This window comes from Melospiza melodia, chromosome 11 (genome assembly GCF_035770615.1).
Source record: "Melospiza melodia melodia isolate bMelMel2 chromosome 11, bMelMel2.pri, whole genome shotgun sequence".
NCBI classification, from domain to species: Eukaryota; Metazoa; Chordata; class Aves; order Passeriformes; family Passerellidae; genus Melospiza; species Melospiza melodia.
In genome coordinates, this window is record NC_086204.1 from 29,387,784 (window position 1) to 29,410,386 (window position 22,603).

General features: G+C 45.3%; 1 protein-coding gene across 17 annotated transcripts in view; it reads right to left on the reverse strand.

Annotated features, from left to right (window-relative positions):
- The window catches only part of DOCK7 (dedicator of cytokinesis 7), a 95,547-nt gene that overhangs the window by 20,317 nt on the left and 52,627 nt on the right, over nucleotides 1–22,603 (reverse strand). For 8 of the 17 annotated variants that reach the window (XM_063166250.1, XM_063166248.1, XM_063166246.1 and 5 more), the window contains exons 16-34: nucleotides 21,902–21,972; nucleotides 21,071–21,209; nucleotides 20,806–20,907; nucleotides 20,481–20,567; nucleotides 19,463–19,694; nucleotides 18,008–18,172; nucleotides 16,062–16,231; nucleotides 12,384–12,476; nucleotides 11,118–11,207; nucleotides 10,001–10,096; nucleotides 9,765–9,905; nucleotides 9,533–9,646; nucleotides 8,252–8,422; nucleotides 7,399–7,538; nucleotides 3,781–3,950; nucleotides 2,775–2,929; nucleotides 1,984–2,166; nucleotides 1,433–1,568; nucleotides 344–440 (exon numbers count right to left, since the gene is read on the reverse strand). In XM_063166250.1, the coding sequence (XP_063022320.1) occupies nucleotides 344–440; nucleotides 1,433–1,568; nucleotides 1,984–2,166; nucleotides 2,775–2,929; nucleotides 3,781–3,950; nucleotides 7,399–7,538; nucleotides 8,252–8,422; nucleotides 9,533–9,646; nucleotides 9,765–9,905; nucleotides 10,001–10,096; nucleotides 11,118–11,207; nucleotides 12,384–12,476; nucleotides 16,062–16,231; nucleotides 18,008–18,172; nucleotides 19,463–19,694; nucleotides 20,481–20,567; nucleotides 20,806–20,907; nucleotides 21,071–21,209; nucleotides 21,902–21,972 (2,552 nt within the window). Of the gene's footprint in view, nucleotides 1–343; nucleotides 441–1,432; nucleotides 1,569–1,983; nucleotides 2,167–2,774; nucleotides 2,930–3,780; nucleotides 3,951–7,398; nucleotides 7,539–8,251; nucleotides 8,423–9,532; nucleotides 9,647–9,764; nucleotides 9,906–10,000; nucleotides 10,097–11,117; nucleotides 11,208–12,383; nucleotides 12,477–16,061; nucleotides 16,232–18,007; nucleotides 18,173–19,462; nucleotides 19,695–20,347; nucleotides 20,369–20,480; nucleotides 20,568–20,805; nucleotides 20,908–21,070; nucleotides 21,210–21,901; nucleotides 21,973–22,603 lie in introns of those variants that run through there. The other 9 variants (XM_063166254.1, XM_063166253.1, XM_063166252.1 and 6 more) reach the window with 4 other exon arrangements.

Here is a 22,603-nt window from a genome sequence, read left to right on the forward strand (position 1 = left end):
TATGGAATAAAGGAAATATGACATGAGATATAAATGCTATCTGTGGAAACTCTTAATGGATCTTCCCTCTAAATTACAGCTTAGGGCAGGGTTTTAAGACAGTAATGGATCGTATAAATCTCTTTAAATCTGATTTGGAAGTCTAAGGAAGCAAGGGACAGCAGAAAGGCAAAGAGTGGGGAGGGCAGTGTTGGAGTAAAAGCTATTTGCTTTTTTTTTTTTTTTTCAATGCCAGCCCTTTGCTTCTGAGGGCTCAAAGCTGAGCTGGCAGTGACCTTCTGTGGGGAGGGGGACCCTGCTCTCAGGGGCACAGGGGCAGAGCAGAAGGAAAAGGCAGAGTTACTTGTCAAGCTTCTCGGTGTTCTGCCGCCAGTGAGTCATATCCTTTCTCCACCTCAGGTTCTCTTGACTTCCAAAGGCACTCCCAGAAGGGCTCCTCTCTGCAGGGAAACAGCAAAACAACAGCAGTCAGCTGGTGCTCACTTCAGCTGCACAAGCAGCAGCTCCAGATCTGCTCACAAGTGGCAGGTGGCAACAAAGACGATTTTCTGGAGCCTGAGGCTCTGTGGAACTCACCCAGGATGTTTACACGGCCCTAGCTCTGTCACTGCTGAGTGCCATGAGACACAGAGAGGCAGCTGAGGCACTCACTGGTGAGAGCAGTCCCTTCCTTGGCCTGCACAAGGAGCCTGAGAGTGCCAACCCTCAGCATTCCAACACTGCTGTCCTTGACTGGCACCCAGGAATGCTCTCAGGGTGGTGCCAAGACCCCCCTTCCCACCTCACAATTATTCTCATTGCTGGGAGGGCAGGGGAATTTCAGGTAATAAAAGTAATCTGGCCACATTAAGAAAAAAAATAAAGGTTCCCATCTCTGAAGTGATTCCTTCATTATGGCTCTAAACTACTTTTCCACCTTAGCCCACAAGGACAGGCTCATGTGGCAGAGCAGGAGACAAAACCACAGCTCTGATTCTTGTCCCCTGGGCCACCCTTTGAATTTTGGGTGTTCCTAAAAACTACCGGGTTTTACAAACAGTAGAAATCATCAGAAGGAGCCTGTGAGCCCAACTACAGCTACTTCAGGTCTCCTTATGTCAGCAGAAATGCCCAGGAACTTTCAGAGCTGTCAGCAAGATCAGGCAGTTTGTTTTTCAGGACACTCTAGAAGATGCTACACTGGAAAAAATTAAAGCAAGAACACTCCATAAATGAGATGTGATGTCACTTAAAAAGGCAATCAAGTAGCAAATGAAGTGCCTGCAATTTAGGAAAGGTGTTGAGATTTTGCAGAGCCAGGGAAGGATGCTGCAAACAGCTTTCCTAAAGGCCTCTCTGTGTCCCACACCACAGATGGGTGCAAATAATTGTTGGGGATGGGAGGAGCAGCTTTTGGAAGAAAAGGGATGGCACAGAGGACTCCTTTACTTACCCAGCTGTCCTCTACTTCTTCGGACCATTTCCTGCCTTGCCCCTATGCTGCCCAAAATTGCTTCCTCAAGTTTGGCTCTCATGTCTTTTGATTTCTTAAATGTCAGACTGTTCATTCTTTCAAACACTTTCTTGCCCTGCAAGTTCCAAACAAAACCATGAGGGAAGATTTTTCAATTTGGGATATTTGCTATGAGTTAGCAACTCAAAATATCTACAGACATGCAGTAAGAAAGGAATACAGATGAAGTTGGTAGGTAGATAAAACACTCAAATTCCAGCACTGCTACAGAAAACTCTCTTTTCAAAGTGGCACTGCAGCAGTTCCCAGATGAGGGGCAAGCAGCACAAACTGCTTGAGAAGTGGAACAAGGCACAGACACTCACATGGCTGGGACGTAAACATGGGAAAAGCCTGGCCTTGGGATTGTGAACACAGGAAATACTTTGGAGAGGGCAGGAAATGCCTTTCTGCAGTCGTGTAAAGGATGGGAGCATAAAGGTCCTCAGCAGGGCCCAGGAGGGACTGCAGGGGCTCCAGCTGGGCAGTACCTTGTACTCAAAGCAGGAGACACAGAGGTAGAGCAGGTCCAGCAGGCGGTTGAGCTGCAGCACTGACAGGTCAGTGAACCACTTCTGCAGGACGCTCTCGTCCGCGTTCTTCAGCACCCACAGCAGGCAGATGAGGAGGCTGCGGCTGGACTCTGTTGAGAAGGTGGAGTGCTGCCTGCCACCCTGAAACACAGGTCACGACAGGGATCACATCCCCAGCACCACAGAGGGAGTTTCCTCCCTTGAGATAACTGCAATAACCTCAGCAGCTCAGGGGTTAGGCAGAGGGGCTGCATGTTATCTCATGCATCTATCAGGGTCTCACTGAGAGTGCACCTAAACCTCAGCAAAATGGGGCTGCGGTCCTGGAGTAAAGGCAAGAGAAGGCAGAAATGGGAGGGTCTGCCTGCTACCAGGATCAGGATTCCCTCTCTGTGCAGAGAACAGGGAAAATGCCCCTCCTTGTCTTCAGCTAGGTGGGATTTACCTGGGATAGAATTTGTTCTTAGGGTTTGAAGCTCATAGTGACTACTGCACTTCACAGAGCTTTTATAAGATTGTTTCTTTATCAGGAAAGAGAATTCTCCCACTTTGTGAGGTTTGTTGATTCCTATCCCTCCTTGGCATTTTCTTATGCCCCTTATGTGATACACACACAGCTACATGCCAATCTGCTTTGTCCCCTTTGTTGCCCCTCTGCACACCCAACTACAAACTGATGTGGGTCCCCACAGGACCTGCTGAACATTTGCTGGTTGACATAGACTGAGGGTCAGGAAATGGATTTATACCGAAGAAGGGAGTAGGAAACTGCTGGGCCTGGTGAGCTGGGGGACAGATGTCCCTGCAATGGCCATGGCCACTGTCTGGCTGATCATGCTGCCACCCTCGCTCTCGTAATCGTCCACGGCGACACAGCTCGGCCTCCCCCGCTGGTTGTGGCTCTCTGCAGAGAAACACAGGATTTTAGTCAGACCCCACATCAAGGCTTCACCCCCCAGACTCCATCCACAGTGCTGGTCTCACTGGAATGAGAATTCAAACTGAAAACCATCCCACTCGAGAGGTCCTGCAAAGAACAGGACAATGATTTGAGGCCATGAAAGCAAATAAAGCAATTCCCAAATACAACCTACACAACCTTAGTGCCTAAAACCCTTCTAACAAAGGACAACAGACCTCTTGTCCCTTTGAATACTCCAAATCCCTTCTTGCAGCTTAATTGTGTCATGAAGCTCAGAGGATGGAGAGAAGAACTCTAAATTCCAAACTATTCCTGACTGGACTCCTGCCCTGATGTGAAATAACCTCTGCTGCTCTTTGGGACACTTTGCAAAGCACCCCTGAAAATGAACTGCTGATGAAGCACATGATAGGAGAAAGAAGAGGAACTCTGCTTATCCTTTGGAATAAGGAACTCTGGATCCTTTGGATTTAGGAACTCTGCTTATCCTTTGGATTTAGGGACTCTGGTACAGTGTGGGGGTGACTTTTTAAGCAAGTCAGAGACATAGATGGAAGCTGGCTCTGCATTTACATCAGCCAGTGGGATGTAAACTAAAGTGCACTGCTTTTTTTTTTTTTTTTTTATTGCATGCCAACAGGTGGGCAAATGCAACTTTTGAGTGTTAACAGGCACTGAAAGCACATTTTGCAAGTGAAAACAAACACGAAAACATGCCAAAAATCGCAACTCAGAAACAACTTCGTCCGACAGCAAAGGCATTCATAATTCAATTCAGAACCCAAACACCCAAGCCTGGTGAGCAGACAGGCAAGGCAGAGAATATCAAATACCTGTGAAGTCATAGAGCTGAGGCACAGTTTCCATGATCACGCCAATCAGAGGTAGATACAGCATTGCCACCCGGGCCTTTACCTGGGGGTCAGCGTACCGCGGGTCCGAGTCGTGGCTGGACAGCAGGTTGTGTACCATGTTGATGACCTTCTTATGCAATCCAAATAATCTGTTAAAAGACAGTTGGGTCATGCACATTAGTTAATATCTTCAAAGCAAACTCTCTTTTGTAACTAAGGGGCTTCAAAAAGGGAAAAAAAATCATCCCGTTTTTTATTTTTAACTTCAGGCGAAGTACCGCTGCAGGGGTTTTTTTGATCTCCCATGGATTTTACAGATGGTTGGCTGGTTTTTCACTGGGCCTTGTAAAATGGGCAAAAATATCTCATGGAATGCACACCCATATAATGTGAACACTCTCATATATTCCATTAAAACCCCCAAAGTCCCAGTTACTGCTATGCTGACACATTGAATCTACTCAAATCTCTTAGAAAAACTTAGGGAATATGAAAAACAGGGAGAGAAACTTGAGAGGACAGTGGGTTCAGTAAAACCATTCATTGTATTCTCTTTTTTGTCATTATTTAACACTATTTAGAGAGAGACAAACCCTCCTAAACCAGAACATTGCTTTAACCAAATGATCAGGAAGTTTTTGCTTCAGCTCCCCACCCTACCCCATGCAAGTATTGAACCAAAACTGGAGACTACAGATCCAAAATTCTGAATACAAAAAGTGGCAAAGACATGAAGGGATAGAAGGAAAAATAGCCAAAATGGCTTCTGTCATTATTCAGATGCAAACACTGGCAGAGCCCTTCTATAGAGCACCACGTGTGACCCTCCTTGAAAACACAAAACCTCCCCTGAATCTCTCAAGGACTCTGCTCCTTTCAATCCCCTCAGCCACCACGCAGAGGCAAAACTCTCCCAGAGCAAATAGCAGGTTCTCTCTGCAGCTATTTGCTTCTGTAGGCAAACCAGCCAAGAAGACACTTTACCCCATGCATGAAGCAGCCAAGGAAGCTCAGACATTAGGCAGTAGCAAAACATAAGCTGCAATGTTCAGACCTGAGGTATTAAAACAAGTGCTGAATTTCAGGCAGTATCCACTTTACCTGAAAAGTAGAGGTGAGTTCTGGTTAAAAAAAGAGCCTTTGACTGGATTTTGGGGGGTTTGAAGTTGACTATAAGGCAGCAGTACAGCTTGGGAGGACAGCAGCTACTGGAGCTGCAGGTCCTCCCTGTGGCTTTTAATCAAGCCATAATGAGATCCTACAATTGCTCGTTTGTGTAATTAGTGAGAGCCTTAACAACTAGGAAGGAAACGCTTATTTAAGTGACTGGTTCCTTTAGATTAAGGATAAAGAAAAGTCTTTGTATTATTTTGAAGGAGTGGCACCTAAATTGCGTTTTTAAAAATTCAAGGGAAACTATCCCAGAGGCCATAAAACTGCAGATGGGGAAAACATCCAAGCAAGGCTGTGTCATTCCAACCTAGGGATCCATGGATTTCTTTGTCACTTTCCCAGAGCTGGGTGGGCACTGTGGTGGATCAATCCCTGGTGGAGAGGAGGAAATGCAGCCCCCTGCTCTTCCTGCCGGATAAGGCAGCGAATCGATCTCGCCTCCCTCCCTCCCTTATCTCAGCCCTGGCCTGGATTTCTGTCAATACCCACCCACACTTGTGCAAAACTGACTCTGGCACCGAACTCTGAAGGCTGAATTCTGATTTTCTCACTTCTGGCCTGCACCCTCAGCCAAGATGGGCAGCGTGGGCACGGTGTGTGATGGCCAAAGCGCCCCGGCAGTGTTTGCAGAGCCAGCTGTGCAGGGCCCAGCTGCTGGGACCGTCACGTTCAGCTGGATCCCTTCCCCTGCACGCTTTGTTTGTCCTGTTTTTCAGGCTGCAGGTGCTCTGCAGGGCTGCTCTGCACCCTGTCACTCTGCACCCTGTCCCACTGAGGGATGCATCCAACACACACCTCCAGGCACCAGGGAGCTGACTCCTTCTCTGCCCAACTCAATCCAAAGAGTTCTTATAAAATGAGTTAAAACTAAACATATCCTGCTAATGGAGCAAAAAGAGCAAGGCCAGAACACATTTAAGGCTCTGGATCACCTATCAAGGCCTAAAGCAGGTTTCTAACACAATAAGCAACTAGATGAACAGCCCTTTCCACTCCTGCTGCAGGATAATGAACTGGGAGCAATCCTGAGCTTTCTCCAGTGGTGGCCACAATATTTTATGGAAGGCAAGTGCCAGCACTCTCTTCTGCTGATCATGCATGACTGTTAAAAGTCCTCACAGCAAGGGAAGAGCAGATCTGAACACACTTGGTTTACTTTATCTGACAGATCTACCAGGAGAAATGCAGAGGGTTTGAGCTTGAGAAGTCAACAAACCTGAAACTCCAGGTTTTTCTGGAAAACAGTAAAAAGTAAATGTTGTACAGGTATACATCTGCCCCCAAATTCAGGAGCTTGGACCAAAATGCATCTCCAGAGCTGAACTGGTACCATAGGCCTTTTTTGGCTAGACAGAGAAAGGAGTTGTGTCCCCAGGGACACCAGCAAGCTCCTCTGTATACAAATTACCATCCTGGGCCAGGCTTAGGGGCTTGGTAGGCAGGTAGAGAACAGAAAGTTTGTGAAGAGCAAGGGCAGACCCACTCAGAGACAGGGCCTGATTTCTAATCAGTGAGCAGGATGCTCCTCTGGCACAAAAAGGATTTCTGCAGACAGCACATATGGGTGAAGATTTGCTGCTTTTTCCATTTCAGGCCAAACAAATGGGACTGCAGTGTGTTATGTATATATGCAGGAAAATATTCCAGTTTATGGCATCACTTTCTTCTCCAAGAGGAAACAGAATGAATGTTTAACTCCAGAGACCTCTTGGCAAAGGGGCAGAATTAACCATGAATCATCAGCATTTGTCGACTCGGCTGATATTTCTGAGTCCACCTTGAGAAAAATGTCTGTGAGGGAACTCAGGACTGTGGAAGCAATCAATAATTTCCATTGCAACCCATTTTAAAGAGGCAAGGCAGAAAACAGCCCTAAATAACACAAGGAACAGGCTGGATGTCAGGACTAGAGCAGAAAATTATTTGCTGCACAAGCCAGGCGAGTCACTGACAAACTCTGCATGCTTGACTCTATTTGTCTATTTGTGTAACCCACAGGGGCCTCATCAATGCATAATTTACAGTTAAAAAGAGCTGGGAGAACCACAGGCAAAATATATTGTAACATTTAAAACCACCAGCAAGAGAGGCTTCCTAAATGTTGGAAATTATTTTCCTGTTACATTTGAGAAAAGCTATTTTCCTTTCAGAGCTCCAGCAGTGCCCCTGTGGCATCTGGGGGCTCCAGCAGGAACCTCTTTCCCTCTTCTCAGCAGGAAAAATGTGACTGAAATCAGGTTTACAGAGTCTGGGATAAGGAAGAAACAGAAGGGATAAGAAGAAAAAAGATTCTTAAACTACTGTTTTCTTATCATAGCTCACTAATTTATGTAAGTTCTGGCCATGCCAGGACTTGCTCTGCATCCACCATTTGCTTGGAATTACAGAAAGCTCTTTGAAAAATGAAACTTTGTGAAGATTTACCCTTCTGCATCAGGATCTAGGATGACAGCCAGTTCTGTGAGCACCAGCCCGGCCAGGTAATGCTGCTGGCGGAAAGGCACAGACAACTCAAACATATTTGCAATCTTCTGGTCTTGGACATTTGTGGAGAACCCAGAACTCTGAAAAAATCAAGTTTCAGAAGCTGCATCATGAACAGAGTCAAAGCTTAGGAAACACACATGAAACAGTTTTCAGAATTAAAGACAACCTCATGCCTTTTCCCTTTTCTGTTTGGATCAAGGCACATCTACACTTAAATTCCATCCTAGCTCAGTAACCCTTTCATTAATTCTGTTTGTTGTTACTGTCTTCCCCTGTTAGGAAAGTTAAACCAAATAACCTTTAAAGTGGATTGGTTAAATTTTTAACTCAAAGATGCTCTTATCCAGGCTGGAGAAGGCTTTAATTGATTTAGTTTATGTGATTTTGCAACTAATTAATCCACCTGAATGACACACTAATTCAAATTACTTTTTTCTGAGCAGGCCAGGACTAAGCTGCAGAGAGCTCTGAAGTCCCTTGTGTTGCAAGAAAAGGGTAACACTGGACAAATTATTTTCCTTTATGGCTTATTTGTGTTTGTCCAACACAAGAGGGGACCAGGTCTCTAAGGACAGTGTGTGGTCACTACCAGGAGAGGGATATGGGCACTCTTTCCTCAATAATAAAAGCTCAAAAGAAATCTGAACCTCTGTGGCAGGAAAAACTGATTTCTAACTAAACACTTCCAAAAATACTACCAAGGGGGATTGAAGGTACAGTGACACAACTGCCTCAGAGGATTTCATTCTCAGCTCCGAGCTCAACTTGTATTTCCCAAATTTCTCAGTACCTGGGAAGTGGCTGAAGACACAGATGGTGATGGAGATGCAGGTGGTGTGAGCAAGCTGCAGGGTAAGTTCAAGGTGACATAGTGCTCGTGGCTGCAAATGATGCGCAGGAAGTCCAGCTTCAGAGATGCCAGGTTGCTGGGGTTTGTTAAGGAATACACCTTTGCAGACACCTGGAAAATCCAGCCACAGCACTGCAGTCAGCACCAAAGAGAGTGTAACTGCAAGGTGAGCCCCCCTGGCCCAGTCCTGCTCCCCAGAATCACTCCCAAAGCAAGAACTGCAGAGCTTGGGTGGCATTAAATGGTCACACCCACATCCAGAGCACTTTTTTTGTGCTAGAAATTCAGTTCCTGATGTGCAGGAGCCACACACATCCCAGACATATCTCTCAATCCATGATCTATACACCAGTAGTATTTAAATAACCAAATGAAGAACAGTGAGCTACACCTGTTGGGGGGCTGGAACAAGATGATCTTTAAGGTCCTTTCCAACCCAAACCGTTTTTTGATTCTGTAATTTCCATGTCCTATTGATTTCAGCAGGGAGTTGTGAGAACCAGTGTGATGCACTAATAGCTGCAAGATGCAGGTTGTTTTTTACACATATATCTTTTATATATAAAAATATAATTAATGACACATAATATATGTAATATACAGCAGGCAGCATAAAATCTTAAATGCTCTTGCTGTTTTTCTGCCCTTCACAGAGAATGTTGTAGACTCTACAGGGAAAATGAGTCTAAGCTTAGTCCCACTTCTCCCTGATCCCCTGTTATCTCCTCTGTACACAGCATCAGAATGGATGTTTGTAGTCAAACAAAACTTTGTGTTATAGGCTGATTTCCCAGACACACTGCAAATGTGGGAGGAGCCCTCCTTATGGGAAAGGACACCCTGCATGCCCCAAAGGATGGAAAAGGAGCTCAGTGAACAACATGATCATCCAGGGTCACCGTGTCCTTAAGAGACCACGACAGTCTGAGCTCTCTCACAGAACCTCCCACTAATTTTTGATTCAATTACTCTGAACGTGGTGAGCAGAGGGAATAATTCTCCCTTCCTGCTGCCTGTCCATTCACTCCAGGGAGTGATTCCTAATTAACAGTTAAGAGAGTAATCAGAGAGGCGTAAACCCTAAATCACCTCTGAGAATGCCCTCCTCTAAGACCTGAACAGCGGAACTCTGTGTCCATATTTTACTGTCTGTCCAGAGAAATCTAACACTAACAGGCTCTGCCACGCTTCAGTTAAGCCACAATGTTTATCTGCATTCACCTGTTTGTAGCAGGTCTTAATAAGACCAAAAACAAATCCTCTGTCCATGATGGACAACAAATCATTGAGGAAAAATGCAAGGCTGGTGTTGAGCCGCTCCACCATTTCCGTGTCCTGGAGAGAAGGAAGAGAAAAACCAGAAAGCAGATGAAGAACCCTGTGTGTTTTCAAGCAAACAAGAGGCAGGAGGGCTGGTGGCTGAGCTGGGCTCAGTGTAATTGTTTGCCATCACCTTCTGGAAGCGGGAGACTATATCACTAGCAATTGTGCTGACCAGTGCAGACACGTCATCCATGAAGCGCTCCGGGAAACGATTCTTCCTCGTCGCTTCCAGTTTGTCAGCAAAATACAGATGATGCACCATGCTCTTCACCTATGGGGATATAAATTACAGCAGAGCCACTTGCAGCTGTGGCTGGCTCTGCTTGAAAGAAGGGGCTGGGGGGCATCGGGGAGGTGTTTGCTCACCATCAGCTCGAAGAAGAACCAGGCCTGCTGCAGGGCCGCCTCCCGCACGCTCCCGCTGCACACAACCCACTGCAGGGCCAGCTCCTCGTGGAAAAGCTACAGAGTCAAACCCAGAGTCAGCCCGAGCCTCCAGAGCAGCTCCCAGCACAGCCCCCATGAGAAATGACAGCACGGTCCGTGGCAAGTGTGGCAAACAATGAGTTAAGCAAACTAAATAACTGAGGACATGACAGCAGTGGTGGCATCCCATAAAGAAATCCCCAGCTAACAATGAGGGATGAGGTTATGACATGTGATGTGAGAAACGTTTCACAGCATCTCGCTCCAGGATTGAATCTCAAGTGTCAAAAGAATTTTCTGCCCGCCCCCAAGAAATAATAATTTAAAAAAAGGTTGGTGCTCAAATTAGTTTAGTTTAAAATGTCTACCTTTCTGCCTGGTCTGATTTTCGCAGGAAAAAGGAGTAAAAAGTGGACATATAAAGTGATTTGTACAAAGATGTATATTTACTGTGAGAAAGGACTTAAAACAGTAAGAAAGAAACATGGGGCTCAAACAGCTCTTGGATTTCTTTTCTCGGAAAAGACCAACCCACAGACTGACGGTGGCAGTGGCCACGTTTTCTTTACACAAAAGCTCTGGCATTTTGCCTTTCTGACATTGTTTACGAGGTCCTCATTTCCTGTAAGGGAGTTCACTTTCAAAGTGACTCCCATTCCCTTTCTGGAGTCTCTCTGGATTAACACCTGGATAAGTGAGCTCAGCCCACTGAGCCATCCAACACATTTTCATGTTGCACACAAAATGCATCATTTATATGTCTAGACAGTGCTATTCATATTTTTTGAAAGCCAGTAATAAACTGGCCCCAAACACTATGGCCATTAAATCAGACAAGCAACTCCTGATCATTTAGTTCTTCCCAATTCAACTCCAAATACTTCACATTCCCTACAGCCTGGATATTCAGAGGTGTTAAGCACCAGCAGTTCCTAATGACCTCGGGAGGGAAAAAAAAAAATAATCAGGCTATAAATAAAAGAATAAATTGCATCACGTTTTCAGAATGACTTGACCTCCCTGCCCCACAATATCAATTGTCTCCACTGAAATCTACCTTTTTGGTTGGTAATCGTCCTGTTAATGTTTGTAAGAAACTTGACGTCTCAGTGTGCGAAGACATACGATTACAACTTCGATCCGTAGCCTACGGAGTGGAGATGAATGAATGATGACAGGACATTAAAGTTTGCCATGGATGGGTTTTGCAGCTCAAGGACAACGAACGTTTACAAAAATACTCTTCCAACTGTAGGGTTTTTACAGCTTTCTAAGCATTCTCAAACTCTTAGGCATTTACAGATTGGGCCTAAACAAAACAACAGCAATTCTGATTGGTTTTAAGACACAGAGGTTATTTAAAGAACTGCATGTTCTGATGCACAAAGACAATGCTGCAAAGCATGAAACTTTTCATTGTTGCATTTCATCAACATGCACAGGTAATATCTGGAATTTCAGCCCATACCTCTCAATCTACCAGAGGCCAAGCGTGGGGGGATGTACCCACAGCCACGCTGCTGCTGCCACGGGCAAGGGGAAAATCACTCAAGTTCTGCTTCTGATGGAAATAATTTGAGTAAGTGAATTGGACTGAATATTTTGGGAAGGCTGATAAACTGGGAAGGAGGAGCAGTTGAGAGGTACGTTCAAGGCAACCATGCAGTGAAGAACAGCAGGCAATGGGAGCTAAATAAACTCTTCCTGACTGAAGCTGCTGTAAAGTTTTCATACTTTGCAACACAGAACAATACAATTGGCCCTGGCAAATCACTGCCTCCAGCACTCAAATTGACATGTTTTAAGAGAGAATTTCATATGTGGCAATCAATTTGGGTTCACAATATTCCACTCAAACAAGTCATGAAGGATTACTGGATGATGAGTACTAAATGCTTGATGAGAATGGCAAAATGGATCACGACATCGAAAGGAATGGCAAACATGGACAAAACTATGAAGCTGTGATTAATGTTCCCACTTAGAAATGTGCTCCACCTGAAGCTGAAACTAGTGTGAGAGAAAGAGAAAAAAAAGAAAACAAAAGCAGTCACAGCATTTACATTTCACAGACCAGCAACCACTGGAATGAGAGGAGGGGGAACGTTCACGCGATCGGAGGTTTTTCTTTTTCATGCAGTGTGGTGGGGTGGTGGGGGACAACATGAGAATTTATAAAACCAAACTGAAAAGTTTTCAAAAAAAAAAAAAAAAAAAAAAAAAAAAGAAACCACCAAAACTGGAATATGCACTGAAAGGAAGATACTCTACAGGGAAACATCAGGGAAAACAAAGGCAGAAAAACCTCTACCGAAGACACCACCTGTGTTGACTCTGCACTTGGGCTGGGGTTGGATCCCCATGGGGCAGCTTTTGGACCACCAGTGTTTACCCAGGAATTGGAGCGGTCCAAGCCCTGGGCATGTGACAGAAAGCAGTTGGGAAAGGAAAGAAATATTACATGTTGCATGCCATACAGTAGTCAAAGTTCAGTCCTTACAAGCAATCAAAGTGGGTACACTGCAAACACATCAGCACTTAGAACCTGAGCTCTTGGGTGCCTGTCGAGACATTGAGTCCAGAGGATTATTTTATATCTCACATACATACAGAACATTAATCCTGTCAACAGCTCTGGTCTGGCCTGTCCTGTCTGGAATGCTTGACATTCAAAAACTCTCCTCCTCCTGAAAAATCCCACTTGTCCTTTCCTCAGTTAAAACCCATTCCCATGGAGCCAGATGAGATTTACACTGTGACAGAGAAAAACTGGTGCTGAGATGTGAGGATGCTCTCTGAGGTTTCCAGCACCTTCAGGGCAGCCTGGAGTTCATAAGCTCTAAATTCTTACAGAAATTCCAAGAAACTGAAGAGGCTGACTGTCAATCCTCACAGAGTTCCCTGCCTATGGAATGAAAGTGCAGCACTGATGGCAGAATAACTGTGGACAGGACTTCACTTGGGCATTTCCTCTGGGCACTGTGGCAAAGGGAGGAAAGAGCACATACCTTTTCTGGAACCAAACTATTTTCCAAGCAAAACATTTGAAAAACCATCCCGCTTTTCAAAAGCTCAATCTAGCCTGTACTCCAAATTCTACTGCAATGGATAATTTTGGCAAAATTACTGTGGACCCCTCCTCTCTCTGCTCTCTTCTCCTTGGGACACTCAGAAAGAAGGAAAAATTCAAACTTGTGCTGTCACACAGGCTGCTCCCAAATCAGGAACAGTCAGGGGGATGGAGTGGACTTCCCTGGGTCCCAGGAAGCAGCTCTGACAGACACAATTCCTTATAAATAGCACACATTGATTTTGCCAACCCTCACCTGAGCGAGAGCTTCCATCCTCACTCCTGTTCCAACTTAGGGCTTTTTCCCAATACACAAAGCAAAGTTGCAGCCCATTTCATCCCAGTGATCAACACCAGCTGCAAGGTTCACCAAGCCAAATAATCTATTTCTCTCAGCAAACTAAAATCCACCTCAAGGTTGAACCTGGCGTGAGAGCTGTAACCTGGGATTCAAACCATCAATCCACTGAGCTCCTCAAGGCAGAGCTCAGCAGTGCTGTAATTTTGCTTAAGATGTCCAATAAAAAAATACTGAACACATAAGGAGAGTGTTTTAATCTCAATTACTTTTTGGCAGGAATAAATCAAAGCCCTGTGCCCTGCTCAGCCCCATAAACATGCTTTATTTTGCTCACAGTGATTTAAAGTCGAAAGGGCTTTGCAGAATGCTGAACTAAGCTCTTGTTTTGTAAAATCAGGACTAATTTTGAAAATGCCTTTATCTCCCTCACAGGGTTTCCTAATCTTGACATTCTGGTTCTGAGGATAACAATTAAACACACACTGTGTCTGCAGACGCAAAAGTCATTTTGCAAAAATGTAGAAAGGGAAGGATTCTTTCCTCTTCAGAAAACAAAAGAGTACAAGAGCTCCTTATTGCTTGGCAGAGTCGCTCCAAAGTTCACAAAGCTGTTGTTAAATTCTGTGCTGCCCCTGGGGTTCAACCTGCAGCTGGGTCTGTGCAGGAACATAACCCACACCTGGGAAAATCCACTGGCAGAGCAATGAAACCCCACAACATCTTCTGGGCTTTTCCCAGCACACCTCCAGCATTCCAGGATCACTATAAACATGTCTTTTTAGACATTTCATACATTTTCTTCAGTAGGGAATAAAATTTACATGGTTTCAATTCAAAAAGGATGGCAAAACAAGTGACAGAGCTAAGACCTCCTCTGCTGTGACAATAAACAGAAATCTTCCAAATCCTGTAAAGAGTTTTCAAAATGAAGATAAAGGTGACTTACTTATACCACACCTCTAAATCCCTTAAATTAAAAATAACACTAGACTGGACGTTGAAGAACTCCCTCAAACAACAAAAAACCCCACAATCTGAGTTGTTTTAAAGCATGAAACTTCCTGTGATAGGGAACTTGCACCTCAAAATAGAATCTATCTGGGAATATTTCTTAAGCCATTACTTGGAGAAATAACAGGGATTTTTGCATCCTTTTACTCATGTCAGCATCTCAAGAATGTCTTATTTTTGTCTATTGATATTAAGAAACAGAAATAATTACACTCAACCAAAAGTCTGTACAGTCTGAGGTTAATTCCTGATGCTCAGACTACCCTACAGGAAACTTTTCCCTCAACAATTATCCACAGAACAGGTTTTCCTTTAAAGCCTGGAGTACACCTCTGGAAGAAAATCTCTCTCCATTTTGTACTGTGACATTATTCACCAAGCCAGCACACGTTAAACTTCTGATAGCCTGGGTAAATTCCATATGCACATCAGTGCCTGTGGCATTTCACAAAAGGTCAGGCTTGTTTAATTAGCAAGATACTGAAGTGGTCTTTAAAATATTTCAAGACTTCTAAGTCCAATCTTTGATGTAAGAAATAATCATTTGCCTACCCACAATTCTTCAGCCTCTTATTTGGTCAGTAAATGATGTTATTCATTTAAAATTGGTAACCTCTTCCTCAAACTGTGTTTTTCTTGCTCTTATAAAACCCAGCATCAGCCACGTCAACCTGCCTGGTCAGGGTGGTGGCTTTGGTAACAACCTTGCTCCCTAAACTTCCAAAGGAATTTAACAGCTCCCTGAAAGGGCTCAGGAATTCACCTCTGCTGGAAGAGTGAAAGGTCATGGTGGGAAAGAGTCTCACCCTGGTGAAGTTATCACAGTTTGAAGAATAAAAAAAAAAAAGAAAAGAGAAAACCCCAAAGCAGCTCGGATATCCCTCTCCAGGGAGGGAATTACCAACACTGCTTTGTCCTGGCTCATCCCACCTACTTTAGGCACAAAATGAAGGGCTCAGATTGGGACTGTGTTGGTTCTGTGTAGTTAGAAGTCAGCAGGAGGAGATGGATTTACTGAAATTTACTGAATTTACTCTTTACTCAAGAGTCAGAGTACAGCCATGCTGGATACTCTGCACCCACAGCGGGATGTCACTTTCTGGGGTGGTCAGTCAGTGGGAGTCAGTGCCCCTGTGCTCAGTTGGCCAGACTGTGCCTCTCACCAAGCATCCCAAACCCTCTCTGGGCCACGCAGGGAGCAGGAATATTCCTGCTGTGTGCAAGAAAGACATTCACTCTAGACATGAGGAGCAGAGAAACCTAAGCAGCTGAATGCAGAGGAGAGGAGGGAGTCTGGGTTTAGGAGGGAAGAGTGGGGTAAGAGGATGCAAGGTTTGGGGAGACACAACAGAGCTGGGCTCAGGATTCCGCTGCTGGCCTCAGCCCCCACACTTGTGGAAGCAGCACTCCAGGATGGCTCCAAAAGTCAGAGACATTTCCAAGGAGCAGCGTTCCTGTGGGGCTAACAAAAACTACCGGGAGAGGGCTGAGGAGGGGCTGGGACACCCCCACGCCCTTCCTTGAGACTCAGGAAGGCCTGGGAGGTGCTGGGGCTCTGAGGGGTCCCTGACAGGGCAGGACAGGGCAGGACAGGGCAGGACAGGAGAGGACAGCCGTACCTTGGTGCCGATGATGGAGCGCACCTCGTCGTCGGGCGACGTGGGGGTGCCGGAGATGTCGGGGTTGCTGTTGCTGAGGCTGCGCGAGCGGTTCAGGTTGAGGCTGGCGGGGCGCACGGCCGACCTGGCCATGGTGGCGTAGTGCACCGAGCCGCCCAGGCCGCCGGGACCTGCGGGCACGTCCGGTCAGTGTGGTCACCCCTCACCCTCAAGACAGCCCTGCCTGGTCAGCTCAGCCACCCCTCACCCAGACCCCTCAGGACACCCAGCCCTGCCCGGTCAGTGTGGCCACCCCTCACACAGAGCCCCTCAGGACAGATCTGCCTGGTCATCCCTCACCCAGAGCCCTCAGGACACCCAGCCCTGCCTGGTCAGTGTGGTCACCCCTCACCCTCAGGACAGCCCTGCCTGGTCAGTGCAGCCATCCCTCACCCAGACCCTCAGGACACCCAGCCCTGCCCGGTCAGTGTGGCCACCCCTCACCCAGAGCCCTCAGGACAGCCCTGCCTGGTCATCCCTCACCCAAAGACCCTCAGGACACCCAGCCCTGCCTGGTCAGCCCGGCCATCCCTCACCCAGAGCTCCTCAGGACAGCACTGCCTGGTCAGTGTGGCCACCCCTCACTCTCAGGACACCCAGCCCTGCCCAGTCAGTGTGGCCACTCCTCACCCAGATCCCCTCAGGACACCCAGGCCCTCTCCACCTGGTCATTCTGGCCATCCTCCATCACCTCAGGACACCCAGCCCTGTCCGGTCAGTCCAGCCATCCTTTATCGCCCAGAGCCCCTCAGGACACCCAGGCCCTCTCCTGCCTGGTCACTCTGGCCATCCTCCATCACCCAGGCTCCCTCAGGACAACCAGCCCTGCCTGGCCATCCTCCATCACCCACAGCCCCCTCAGGACACCCAGGCCTCTCCTGCCTGGTCAGCCCGGCCACCCCTCACCCTCAGGACACTCAGGCCTCCCCTGCCTGGTAACTCTGGTCATCCTTTATCACCCAGACCCCCTCAGGACACCCAGCTCTGCCTGGTCACTCCAGCATGAGAATTAAAAGCTGTTTTATCCACAGGGAAGCACAAGCTCCCTGTGGGATTGTCTTTAGCTAACGGGATGTTTTCCAAACCTCACACTCAAAACCCACCCAAGGTGGGCACAGTTTTAGGTACAAAACCCTCCCAACACCTCTCAGAGCTTCCCCACTGTGTGCATGAACATTCTTTCCAAAACCTGGTTTTCCATGGCTGTCACTCACACCACGTCTTTCCCATCCCTTGCTCTCAGCTAGGATTAATTTATTTATTAATATTATTTATTTATTTATTTCCCTCCTGCACCCAGACATGTGTTTTCTAGTATTTTGCACTCCTGCCTTAAATACATAATGTCTATATTTTATAGGTATACATAGAAATAAAATCATGTCATATATATATGTATATATATACACATTAAAATATGTAGAATATTACATAAATTATAAATTCAATGAATTTAGGCTCTATTTCAGGAATCAGTCCAACTTTGGTCATCAATTGCAATTGGATATTGATAATTGATGGATAATACCCTTTGGATATCTATTCCACCCAGCCAGTGTTTAAACTTTTGCTAGAACTGGATTAAGTGTAAAAGTTCTTGTGAAGGAGACTGGGAAACATGACAGGCCAGGAGTGCATCACACCTGTCTCATAGAAAAAACCCTAAAATCCTTTTTTTTGCCTTAATTCACGATCCTTCAACAGTGACACTTATTTAAAATCATCAAATGATTAAATCTCTGAATAACAGCAATTAAACTCATCTTTTAAGTGGCTACAATGGCAAATTAATAACAGGGACCTGCAGGGAAGCAGCCACGTAGTTGGAGCTCAGGAGCACCTGCCAGCAAGTGGCTTCTGCCTTCTTTTACCAAACTTGAAATAAAATTAAAAAACAAAAGAGCTACCTGGTGATGGTGAGTTGGGGTAGGTGTTGGGCAGGCGAAAAACATAATAAATATAGGAAGCAAGCAGGCTGTTCCTGCCATGCTGGTCCTGGTTGCCATCCAGGTTCTTGTGAAGTCTGTTTATGATGGATGCCATCGCCTCAAAAGATGCTTGGCCCAGGTTCACTGAAAGCAAAAAGGGAGGAGTTTGGTTTAGAGGGCAGCAGAACCCAGGGGAAATCCTAAATGTGCTGTTCATCCACCTCCTGCAGGGTAAATGGTGGAGCTTCCTAGAGCTCAGCAAGATTTTCTGATCCCAGACTGAGCCTGGAGTTTGAACCAGGTCTGACCAGCCTGAGAGCAGGACAGCTGCTCCAGTGATCTGCTGCCACTTTTATTAATAATAAACTTAATGAACTTAAACTCCATTTCTGGAACCAGCCCAACTTTGGTCATCACCTGCAATGGTAACAAGAGCAAGTCTTTGTTTAACTGATGGGTAATACCCTTTGGATTTTTATCATGCTTTATTTCAGTTAATTATTTCCTCTAGTTAAGCCTTAGCCAAAATACAAACTGTATCAAATGAACAATTTCATTCTGCTGAGAGAAAAAAGCTGCTCGGAAAATGAGCACAAAAAACTACACACTTGAAAAATTAAGGATGAAGAAGACAGTAGCTAGAAAATTAAAATCTTATTTTAAATAAATCCAGTCATTAATGTCCATAATATTCCATACAAACCAACTAAACCAATTCAGAACACTGAAAGAGTAAAAGAACATTAAAATATAAAATTAAAATGCAGGTAAATTCTTTTCTAGAAAGATTAAACAAATAAATGATACAGCTAAGAAAATACTTTTAAAAGTATTTTTAAAGCAGTCTTAGATCCTTATATTCCACTATGTCCAAGCTCAGATTTCCTACAAAAGAAAATCAGCAAAAACTGCTACTTTAAATAGTAAGGATCTAATCCTGACTTAAACTTGACATTTTCTGTACTGCCAGAGCTTAGCCCTTCACAGGGAGCAAAAGAAGGGATTATTCATGCTGGCAGCATCAGATCCACAACAGGAACATGCAGCACCTGTAATTTCCTACTTCACCAGATTTTCCAAGGTGACCAATAAGGCTGAAACCCCTATTTTCTGTCAGGATGGAGACACCTTAACAAGCTCCAGTGCTAAAAACATGCTGAGCATCGAGGAAAACCAGGCTCTTTTTCTGGTGGCTAAATCTGGACACCAAATTCCCAGTCCTTTTAGAAGCTTTCCATTAAATATTAAATATTGCTCCTGTGTATATCACCCCAGATCTGGATGCCAGCATGTTTTATTTGGGAGACACTTGGTATATTAGTGGCACTAAAATAAAGCATAAAAATGGACTTTTTTACTTCTACATAAATATGATAAAATTGGAAGTGTCAAACTTTCAGCTATGTAATTCTCTATAAAACTTAAATAAAATACCTATTTGGCCTGCAATGACAGGAGGTCTTACTACCAGAAGGATCAGTTTGTCAAGCAGGAGATGAAGAAATCGCACTACCGGCTCCAGTTGAGAGGAATTTAAAGCTGAAATGCTGCTCTTCAGCTCATTTTCCAAGTTGTTCTCCATAATTCTCATGTCTCCTATTCGCACAGGGAACATGTGCTCATCCAGAGCATGGACAAGTGCAAAGAACTTGTCGAGGTAAGGGTCCTACAAACAAGCAAAAAGCCAATAATCAGCAAGAATCCCCAAAATATCTTCATTTTCTATGGATTTGTGTCTCATGGATGGGTGCTCGCCCTCATTTTTCTATCTGGCCATTTAATCTCACAAAATTAGCAGAAATTCAACATCTTTGAGAGATTTGTCCATATCTAATTCTAATTCTAGCTTCAAAGTTATCAAGGCAAAACTAGAGAACCCACAGACTGTGTATTCTTAGACAAACCAGACAAAAATGCACTAAAATCACATTACTACTTACAGCACAAATAAAATACACACAACCTATCAAAATGACACAGTGGGAATTAATAAAACAAAAGCTCAAATGATTAAACAAAGTGATTGTCATCTTTATTTTCAGATCAAAGGCAGACAGAGGGAAAATACAGGGAGGAAACAAAAGAGGAGGAGGGGAAAGGGAAGAACAAGAAAACAAGAATAAGAAAACAAGAACAAGAAAACAAGAAAAAGAAAACATGAACAAGAAAACATCATTTGCCTGGGCTGTGTTAGAGCTGTTGTATCAAACACAGCAGGCTGAAAACACTGTTGGCCATTCACCCCCCTGTGAATTAAGGCCAAACCACTCATATTTTTAAGCAGAACTTCTCAAATATACTCACAGGAGAATGTGGAAAAACAGGTGTGCTGGCTCAGAACTGAAAATGAGATTGTAATTTCACTACAAGGGATTGTCACACACAGCATCAACTCTGACAGTGTTAACTGTCAGAAGATTATTTTGTTCCAGTGACTGCTCTCAGCACCCACCTGAGTGTGGAGGGATGACACAGCAACAACTTCCACATTGAAAACCCCTTTGTGGTTGTCCACCCACTTCATCCCAGGGAGAGGAACCTGCAGGTTGAGGAAGAATCAGAGAGGATGTGACAGAGAGCAGAGCTTAGGCTCTGCTGATTACATTTATTTTGGCCAGATCACATGCACATAGCCACACACAAACACTAAAATTCTGTCTAAATTTAATGGCATTTAGGAAATAAATAAATGTACACACAGAGATGTGTACACATACATCCTCTCATTTTTTCTCCCATGTATTGTGCTGGTTTCCAGCAGGCAGAACTCAGCTCACCTCTGGAGAAAGCACTGAATAAGCCTGGGGTGGCTTTTCCAATGACACAGGCAGGCAGAACTGACCCGTCTTTAACCGGCCGTTCTGCAGCATCGGGATCCACTGCAAAGAGAGGAAAACAACAAAACCACTCATTTCTTAAGGCTTTCTTGGAGCTTTTGCCCAAGCTCTCCAATGGGACACAAACTCACAGGGATGCTAAACAAAGAGGCAGCACATGCATTTGAATGAATCCTGAGAAATGTAAGGATGGAAAGACACTCACGGTGTAGCCCACTGGAGTCTCCAGGGGTGTGTTTTGTTTTTGTTGGCAACTGACGTGGTAGAAAGTAAAAAGCAGGTGGTGGTGGTCTGTCAGAGTGGCTGGAAGCTTAATCTTGATTTCCTCGTGAAAATCAGGAGATCTGTGCAGAGAGCAGAGCCTCAGCTGAGTCACCCACAGTGGTTTGCTACCTTGTGCTCCAGACTGAACCCTCTGAGTTAAAGGATCTGCAGGGAAGGGAGTGTATGGGCTACCCCAAGGGATTAAAGCTCACTTTCTGATCACCAAAGGCTGGAAAAACTTCTACTCCACAAAAAAAAAATGGGCAGCAGCCTCCTCCTCCTCACACAGGCACTCTGAACCACATGAGCAATAAACTCCTGTCTCAATGTGGATACTGCCACAAGCCCGACCTGCAGGACAGGAATCTCCCTTGGCACAGCTGCAAAGCCAGGAAAACGTTCCTGCTGGATTCAGCAGCCCTCACCCCAGCTGCAATGGAATTATTTTCAAGACCAAGTAGCTCCAATTTGTACCTAATGTCTAAAAGGCTCCAAGAAAACAACGGGGGCACCTGCTCCCGTGAGTTTGGAACATAAATCTTCACGACTGCTGACTGGAGCTGTGCTCGGAGCATCTGCTGAGCTGGGCTACGTGCTCAGGATCACACAAAGCTGATCTGTACCACAGCAAACAAAGACTCTGTCTCCCAGTTGTCACAAAACTCTAAGGACAGCATCAACTGGCACTGCAGACACTGTGAGTGCTGTCCAGACACTGATTGTTAAATAATTAACAACAGTCACTGGTCAGTTGCTTCCACACTGTGTTTACCTGTTGTGATACACCACAGCTGTGTATGCTTCCTTGGAAAACTCAGGACAGCTGGATTTGCCAAAGATGACCTACAAAAAGAGGAAAAAAACACAGGAACCCCCCTATAAAACTGTGCCAAGATCTCTTCCATAATCCCGCAGAGACATTTAGAGCTCCATTTATTGTGCACCTGTACAGTTACATCTGCCCCTTGTTCCCTGCCCCTTCCCTTACATGCAGCACTTCACCCAGTCACTGAAAAGGCACAATTTTAACAACTCCAGTGACACCTGGACACAGACATGGCAGAAGAACTGATGGATGGAACCATCCCTGCACAGATCCTCTGAGTGGGGATCACTGCTGGCCCTGAACAAAGCTGTCACCTTTAATTCTTTGTCATGGAAGCAAAACTTCTGTTCCAACCATGAGCAGTGCCTGCTGCAAACAGAGAATCCCAGAATGGGTTGGGTTGGAAGAGAATTTACATCCCACCTCAGGAATGAGACAGGGACAGCTTCCACTACCCAAGGTAGCTCCAAGCCCCATCCAACCCAGCCTTGGACACTTCCAGGGACAGAGAATCTCTCTGGACAACCTCTGCCAGGACCTCACCACCCTCATAATCAACAATCTCATGCTAAAATCCAGCTGCTCCACCTTGCAAACTCTACACAACTGCACTCTTTGCTCTGAAATACCATTTTCCATTCCTCTCAA